The sequence below is a fragment of the Arachis ipaensis genome, chromosome B02 (genome assembly GCF_000816755.2).
Source record: "Arachis ipaensis cultivar K30076 chromosome B02, Araip1.1, whole genome shotgun sequence".
NCBI lineage: Eukaryota > Viridiplantae > Streptophyta > Magnoliopsida > Fabales > Fabaceae > Arachis > Arachis ipaensis.
In genome coordinates this window covers 93,718,148-93,727,041 of record NC_029786.2, presented here as the reverse complement: position 1 = coordinate 93,727,041, position 8,894 = coordinate 93,718,148, and the positions used below count along the sequence as shown (strand labels likewise).

Sequence of the window (8,894 nt, the reverse complement as noted above, 5' to 3'; positions counted from 1 at the left end):
CGATTAAAACGATTAAAAAAAATATTGAATGTGATATATATTTAATAATTTTGATTATATTATTTTTTAATATTTTTAACTATTGAATTATAATTAATTATTTTCGTTTATTGTGTCATATATATGTGTCTCTCTTTCACTAAATAATGCAACTAACAAACCAACATACAATACATATTATATATATCCATGATAATTTTAATATTTGAATATAATAATTTATATTAATACTTAAAAATAAAATAAAAATAAAAATAGCCCAACAAACAAGTTAAGAGTCTCTTGTTATCGTTTTGAAAAAATTATGGGAGTTTATGTAGCCTGAGAAAGAATGCATGCATATGGTTGAATATACATTCATATGTGATAGATCGATGTAAAATCTTATAAGCTTTTATAATTTTGCTAGAACTCAACATATATGTTGCAAAAGTCTTAGTACCCTTACAATAATAAATTACCACTTTTCAAATTAAATTTACAGCAAATATGTACAAGGGTGATGGAGACATTGCGTGCGATCAATATCATAAATATAAGGTGAGTACGTTGTTGTTATTATTATTATTATTATTATTATTATTATTATTATTATTATTATTATTATTATTATTATTATACCATGGCAACATTAATTATATCTTTGATATATAATATGGTTTAGATTGATAAATTATTAATGACCAATAATACTTGTATATCTCATAAAAATTAAACAGGAAGATGTCAAACTCATGGCCAAAATGGGATTAGATGCCTACAGATTTTCGATATCTTGGTCAAGACTTATTCCAGGTTATCAAATTATCCTTTTTATTAATTTAAATTTTTAAGATAAATAATTTTATAACAAAAATCAATAATATGTTTTTTCTTAATTCTTTTTTTTTACAGAATATTTTGGTTTTGATTTATGGTGTGTCATGGATAAAGAATCTTTCTACTTCATAAAAAAGATGTTACTTCCCCTCCGGCTTAGAACAAATGCAAAATTAATCACGCACAAAAATATGGAATTGATTTAGAAATATTTTGATTTTAAATAAATTAGATTCATGATATAAAAATTACTATCTTTTTTATATCTACTTTCTTTTCTCCTATTTATTGTTTCTCATTCATTTAATAGGATTATTAGTATACAAATTTGATTAATATTGTCTAATTTTTTAAATAAATATTTATTTTGGGCAAAAACATATTTTATAAATAGAACTTAATTACTTTATACCAAAATGAAGATCATATTATTGTTTATTTATTGGCTATTTTTGCTCTGAGTTCTAAATTTCAATTACCACCAGATGGGAAAGGGCCGATCAATCAAAAGGGATTACAATATTACAACAATCTTATCAACGAACTGATAAGTCAAGGTTAGTGGGAAAACTTTATCTTTAGTTTATAGTTTATACTAATATTTCAAAGATTTAGTTAAATATTTATATTTAGAGTAAATATCGTTTTTGTCCCTAACATTTGGGGTAAGTCTTATTTATGTCCCTAACGTTTAAATTGTCCTATTTGTATCCTTAAGTGATTCAATGTTATCCTACTATCAATTATATTAACAAATTAGATTATATTTTTCAATTATTCTCACTTGGATGTATTCATTCTCAATTAGGTCTCACTTGGATGTGTTTGATTTTAATATTATACCCACTATTTATGTTTAGATTCAATTATGTCCCTAGAAAAGTGAATTATGTAAATGTTGTAGGAATTAGTTTCAACATTTGATGAGCTATTTTTTGGAGTAGATCATTGATTCTATTCCAGACATTTGTATTCTAACTTCAAGAAGAAATTTTTAAAACTCAAATTAAAGCACTTATGATGTGTAATTGACGGCAGGATAACATTGAATCACTTTTACAAACGTTAGGATACAAATAGGACGATTTAAACGTTAGGGACACAAATAGGATTTACCCAAAACATTGGGGACAAAAACGATACTTTACTCTTATATTTAAGATTTAAATTTTAATGTTTTATATATTTTCTATAAAAGTTTTATAATTAATTATGTTAACATCGACTTTTAAACATACGTTAGTAATTAATAACTAAGGCAAGTCCTTCCATTATTTATTTATTCTTGTCTTTTAATTTCTGTTGTTCTTGTAGGAATTCAAGCACATGTTACATTATATCATTGGGACTTACCACAAACTCTTGAGGATGAATATGGAGGATGGGTTAATAAAAAAATTGTGTATGGTTCCCTAACTTCAAATATCCAATTAATTTGCATAATTGCATGATCATCTTAATTTACGAAAGAACCAAAATTTAAATCTTAAATTATTTATGTTTTGTGTAATTTAATACATGATTAATTTGTACATTACTAACACATTATTCTGTACACTTGCATACTCTTGTAGAAGAGACTTCACAGCATTTGCAAATGTGTGCTTTAAAGAGTTTGGAGACAGGGTCAAACATTGGTCGACAATTAATGAAGGAAATGTTTTTTCACAAGGTGGCTATGATATAGGATTCTTACCACCTCAACATTGTTCACCTTCCTCTATATTTAATTGCTCTAAGGGAAATTCTTCAACGGAGCCATATTTGGTAACACATAATATGTTGTTAGCTCATGCATCAGCTGCAACATTGTATAGGAACAAGTACCAGGTAATTAATGTCTACTATTTCATTCATCTTGGCCTTCCTTCTAAATTTGGTGACAATGGTTAGATCAAATTCGAGAACCTCATCGAAGAACAATTTAATTAGTGATTGAATTATATCGGTTCAATTTGATTTTCTGACACCACATAATAAATTAGACATTATACAAAAAGTTATAAGATTTTAAAAGTAAGACTTTACTTTTAGATACCACTATTCTATAAACCAAGTTAGGTTGGTCTATTAGTTAACTCATTAGTCCGCTTAAGTAAATATGAGAGTTCGAATCTCACTTTGTGCATGCAGCCACTCATTAGTTAGCGATGAACTCTTAAATACAGCTAAGCTAGCTAAATAAATCAGCTCCATACATGTGCAAGAAAGTCTCACATCACATAAATTAACTATCAAACATCCTATGATTAACGCAGGACAAGCAACATGGATTTATTGGGTTTAATCTCCTTACTTTTGGTTTTGTTCCTTTAACAAATACTAGTGAAGATATAATTGCTGCTCAGAGGGCTCAAGACTTCTTTCTTGGGTGGTAAGTAAGATATTAATTAAAAGAGCAATCCTTTAGGATTAGTATAATTTATTGTTTTTAGCTGCAGTTAGTCAGTAAAATTTAAAAATATTGTTAAAAATATAGTTCTAGATTGCTGAACTAAAAGTGTTGAATTATTGGCTAAAGGTGTTGGCTATATAAATTAAAATTGCTTAAAATTACTGGCTCTTAAACTTTTCTCTAATTATAATTATATTTGTTTTTAATGTGTCAATTGTCATTTTTCCAATGAAGGATATAGGCATATAAGCCTCCAAGGCTAAAACATAGCATTTTCTCTTCAGATTTCCTAATTTAATTTGTTTTGTCCGTATTTTATGATTGTAGGTTTTTGAGTCCATTTATTTTTGGAGATTACCCTGAAACCATGAAAAAGAATGTTGGTTCAAGGCTTCCAATATTCACAGAAAGTGAATCAAATTTGGTGAAAGGTTCAATTGACTTTGTAGGAATAAATTTTTACTATTCATATTTTGTTAAGGACAATCCTAGAAGCCTATATATAAAGGATAGAGATTATACAGCAGATATGGCTGTAGAACTTACGGGTAAGTTTATACTATATTCTATTTACTTGATCCTTAAGTTATCATCTATTTATTTAATTGAGGGGAAAAAAATATCTAACAGTAAATAGTTATTTTCGAACTCAAAAAATTTTGATTTTGATTTTGACAAAACAGATTTCAACTTTTGTTTTTGACAAAATAAATTTTAAATATCATTTTTATTTGACAAAATAGACTAACCGTTAACCGATCATTTTGGACATTTAAACTATGTTATTCAACAGAATTGACATTTAGAAGTTTGATTTGTCATCAAAACCAACGGTTAATTTTTTTTTTTTTTATCAAAATCAGAATTTTTTGGGTGACAAAATATTTATTTACTCAACATCTAATTATGTTATTTTTGGATGTAGCTTATACCTCAGAAGAAACATCTAAGGATGAGGTAATAGTAGCATTGGAATCAAGTACAATGATTCTTATCTTTTATGCATAGACACCAATAATGTTTTACACTTGTACACTAACTAGCTAGTTGTTTGGTTCAGGCCCAGATTATTCCATGGACTTTGGAAGGATTGCTTGACTCACTGAAGAATATTTATGGAGATTTTCCAATTTATATTCACGAAAATGGTTCATCTCTCTTTCTCTTCTTTATCTACTCCGATCTAATATGTTTAATTTTTAAGGACAATTTACATTACCTCTTTAATTTTGACATTTTATGAAATAGAAATGCTAGGGGTCAGCAATTTTTGTGATTTGTAGCGATCAAATAGCCATCAATGATGGTTTTAATGGTGTGAGATTGATGTGAGATTTTATCCAATGGCTCACTCTTCTTTGCTAGTTACATGCTGGCCAGAATTTAACAAAGTTACTGGCTCCCTAGACTTTTTCTTTATGAAATTTACCGTGACACTCTTCTATTTATCAAATCAAGTTGGCTTCTCTGATCTTAAGAAAATATTGTTATATTTATCAGAATCTTTAGTTGTGTCTTCATGACATCAACATCTCAAAAGCTTCCAATTCTTTTGTCAACAAAACCAAAGCAATAATTTTCTATATATCCTTGAGTGATATAATTTATAATAAAACTTTGGACTTTACAGGTCTACAAACACACAGAAATTCATCATTGGAGGACTGGCCAAGGATAAAGTATTTACAAGAATACATTGGTAGTATACTTGATATGCTAAGGTACTTCCATTTTCATTTTTGGCATGTATTTTTCTTTTTCCATAAAAAATTATATAACCTTTGCTAATTCAATTTTTCATCAACAATGATAATTTCTAATCATATTGTTTTTGTGATGTTGTAAGGAATGGACATGATATAAGAGGCTATTTTGTATGGTCTTTCATGGATGTGTTTGAATTATTGGGTGGATATGAATCAACTTTTGGGCTTTATTACATTGATTTGAATGACCCCACTTTGAGGAGACAACCTAAGCTCTCTTCTCAATGGTACTCTAATTTCCTCAACAATAGAACTATGGACCCAATGGTGGCCATGCAAATTGAGAAGAATACCTTATTACACAATGCTATTTAATGTAATAAGGACTAGCTAAAATCTAAGTGATATGAGTTTGTATTATGGTATGCCAAAGAATAATAGAGTGACATGATTCATGGTTTGGTTTAATTATAAAGAATAATTGAAGCTTGTACATTTATATATGCATGATATACCACAGTCAAGATTGGTTTGGTTTAATTTAGTACCAAGATTTCAGCTTTTATGTATTAAGATGTGTCCCAAGGCAGCTTTAGCCTTTAACACCATCCTTTTCTCTCTTGAAACTTTAACTCCACCAATATTAATTTAAAAGTTTTCTGGTCTATATATACTATTTCTTTCGAGGGTTACCTAAAAACGGAGATTTGGGAACGTGAGGTTTAGACTCCTTCCAAAATAACGTTTGACTTGTTTTGGTGCCGAGATGTCGCCGTCTAAATTTCTCGTGAGGAGGTAGAGGGTGGTACATACGAAAGACTTTGATACTTAATTTAGTAAGGACTTTGAACAGGTTTTTTAGTATACTGGGACTTGAATATACTTGAGGTGTGTCAATACGTTTATAGTAGAATAGATAACCACCTTTTGGAGTAATTTCACTTTTGTTGGTGAATAACTGTTCTCTTTATGTTGAAAATTTGTTAAGATCTACCTTTTAGATGAGGTAGAGATAGTGTGAGAGATATTTAAGGAAGTGGTTACTTATTCAGATAAGTAAGACTAAACTTTTCTTGCCGTGTCCAATCTCTTAAGAAGTCGGATCAGTAAAAAAGGCCACCTTTTTTTAGTTGAAAGACGTTAAACAACAACAACAAACACTCAAGTGCCAGACACATCCATCTTATTGTCACCTACATTCCCGTCTTTTGCATTGGCTGATGGAGATTGTAATCCCGGATGAATGGAACTTTCGCCACAAGACCTGTGAATCCTAAGAAAAGAGTTCTGAGGAATGTGAATATTTTATTTTCAAGTATAAAAGAATATATCTTATTTTCATTTGAATAAATTTATGTAATAAAACTAGCTTTCTTTTCCTCTTTTTATTTTTTGGAACAAAATTAGTTTTAGTACCAGAATGAAGTGGGACATGATTAGCCCATGTCAACGGATTATAGAAGCACGTTAACATAGAGTTAAACTTCACTTTGGTCTTTAAGATACTAATTGTATTGATTTAATCTTTAATTTTTTATAATTTAATCATCTAAATTTAAAAAAATGTACTAATGTAGTCTTTCATATATTTTTCGTCATCAAAACTCAACGTCGTGTGCAGGGACGGATCTATGTGGGTGGTTGTGGGGGCCACTACAATTTGAAAATTTTTTGAGTAGTATATGATAATAATATTTATTTGCCTCCATTAAATTATTAAATTTGACCCCAACAATAATTTTTTATTCAATTTTTGGTATTTTATAATCAATTTAAAATTTTCATATTACATGTCATTAGAATGATCAATTCTCAATTTAAATGAAATTTATGTTTTTTTTTTAGAAATTGACTTGAAAGAGTATTATTTATCTTTTTTTTATATTAGTTTTTATTTTTTTTAGTAACAACTCCATTAATTTAAAGAACTTTCTCAACTATAAATCTCAATAAAAATTGACTTCTAATTATATGAAACTATATATATATATAAGAGTAATACTACACATTCAAGTCTTTTTATGAACTAAGTCTAACCAAATTAAACAATAAGACATAGAATAATGCTAGTCATAACTGATTTTTGTTATCTTAGATTAATTTGGTTGGGCTTGTTTAACAAAAAAAAAACTTGAATATCAATGTGTAGCATTATTCTATATAAAAAGAGAGATATTTCGATTGTATTATTAAAAAAAATTACTCAATTTTTTTAAAATATAAAACCTAAAAATTTATAGTAGATAATTTGGTAGCTAATTTCTTATGTAAACGTAATATTTTTATTATAAAAATTATTATTATATTATATATATTTTGCCCCCACTATCAAAATTTTCTGGATCCGTCACTGAACTTGTGTGACGTAACTCAAGTTTTGCCACGTTGAACATATTAAAACGACGTTGTATGCATTTTGACACTACAGAAGGCATTAAATGACGTCGTTTGATGGTTATGACAAGGAACTTGATTATGATAAAATTGTTCAAACTCTCAAACGACATAGTTTAATGCCTTCTTTAGCGTCAAAATGCATACGACGTCATTTTAATATGTTCAGTGGTAAGGCTTGAGTCATGTTACTAATGGCGTTGAGTTCCGGTGACGGAAAAATATACGAGAGACTATATTAATGCATTTTTTTTTAATTTAGAGACCAAATTATAATAATTAAAAAATCAGAGACTAAATCAATACAACTCATCAATTTCTGAGACTAAAATGGGTCTTTAACTCCGCTAACATATGATACAATTTCATTTGAGAAAATATTGGGGCTTCTCTACCGAGAAGGGAATTTTTATTTTCCAAGTTGAATAACTTACCCAATAAGGCAATAAAACTCGGAAAACGCATGAGTTGGGCCAATTGTGGCCATGACAAAAAAAAAAGAAAGCCCATAAATCTCTCTTGAATTTGTACTTCATACACCGCCCGAAAAACATGCGGTAAACCAAGAAAGAAAAGAAAAATAGTGAGTTTCAGTGAAGCCTGACAAAAGATGCCATCATCTTGGAAAGTGTGAAGATCTAACGGCATCAAAAAATGGTTGACCAGAGTGCCTCTTTAATGGGGCTTTCTGTATATATCAATGATCACCAAGTAGGTAGGTGCTGCTCTACCTTCATAACTAATTGTAATTAGGGTTTTCTAACACGTATTTTAAAAGAACTAACAATCTCAAAGCATAAGAAGAAGGAGAAGGATGTGGAAGAAGGGATTTGTTGTGGTTGAATTATTATTATTATTATTGTTGGTATGTTCATCAGTTTTGTTAGTGGTTGATGGATTGAGAAGAGATGAATACCCGCCTGAGTTTGTGTTTGGTGCTTCAACATCTGCATATCAGGTTCTTTAATTTCTCCGATCCTCTCTAATTAATGATATAGTTCTGATAAATGGAGTGGTAATTAATAAATAAGATATATGGTATGAGAGAAGGTAGAAGGTGCAGCAGATGAAGATGGAAGGAAGCCAAGCATATGGGATACTTTCGCACATGCCGGCAATGGTACTACTATCTCTTCATTACTTGCTGTATTTCTTTTTTTTTTTTTTTCTTTTTTGGTCTGAATTAGTTTGGTCTTATGCACTCACAATTTTTTTCTAGTGATATCTTAATTAGATTCGTTATTAACAATTTATTAGTGTTTTCAAAAACGGAAATGTTTGATAATTAAAGAAATCAGCCAAAAATAGCCATAACTTACCTTATTTAGCATTTATTAATTGTCGTAACAATTAGTTTTGACTGTTTTTTTTTGTCTCCCTAATATTACCCTTTCAAAAAATGGTAAATTAGTCTTTGATAGCAAAACAAAAATGTCCATCGAAGTTTTGAGTTGTTTCTGAAAATTCTGTTGTAGCTAGTGATTCTTCCCTTTTTGGGGTTCAGAGTGTAATAAATTATAAAAAAGGTCTTTGATTTCTATTTAGAATATTAGATAAATTAGTTTTTAATAAAATTAATA

The 8,894-nt window shown here is 28.8% G+C and overlaps 2 protein-coding genes across 3 annotated transcripts in view; both read left to right on the top strand.

The window, feature by feature from the left end:
- The window catches only part of LOC107625768 (beta-glucosidase 11-like), a 27,315-nt gene that overhangs the window by 1,989 nt on the left and 16,432 nt on the right, over positions 1–8,894 (top strand). Inside the window, exons 3-13 of one of the 2 annotated variants that reach the window (XM_016328471.2) lie at positions 485–540; positions 720–795; positions 1,305–1,376; positions 2,134–2,221; positions 2,394–2,649; positions 3,078–3,193; positions 3,542–3,762; positions 4,140–4,171; positions 4,275–4,362; positions 4,845–4,935; positions 5,061–5,485. The exons of the other annotated variant lie outside the window; for it this stretch is intronic. Of the exons in view, the coding sequence (XP_016183957.1) occupies positions 485–540; positions 720–795; positions 1,305–1,376; positions 2,134–2,221; positions 2,394–2,649; positions 3,078–3,193; positions 3,542–3,762; positions 4,140–4,171; positions 4,275–4,362; positions 4,845–4,935; positions 5,061–5,295 (1,331 nt within the window). The 3' untranslated portion in view covers positions 5,296–5,485. Of the gene's footprint in view, positions 1–484; positions 541–719; positions 796–1,304; positions 1,377–2,133; positions 2,222–2,393; positions 2,650–3,077; positions 3,194–3,541; positions 3,763–4,139; positions 4,172–4,274; positions 4,363–4,844; positions 4,936–5,060; positions 5,486–8,894 lie in introns of those variants that run through there. 2 annotated transcript variants of the gene reach the window in all.
- Positions 8,090–8,894, top strand: part of LOC107625767 (beta-glucosidase 11-like) — an 8,847-nt gene continuing 8,042 nt past the window's right edge. The window contains 2 exon segments of the mRNA XM_016328473.2: positions 8,090–8,272; positions 8,365–8,434. Of these exon segments, the coding sequence (XP_016183959.1) occupies positions 8,129–8,272; positions 8,365–8,434 (214 nt within the window). The 5' untranslated portion in view covers positions 8,090–8,128.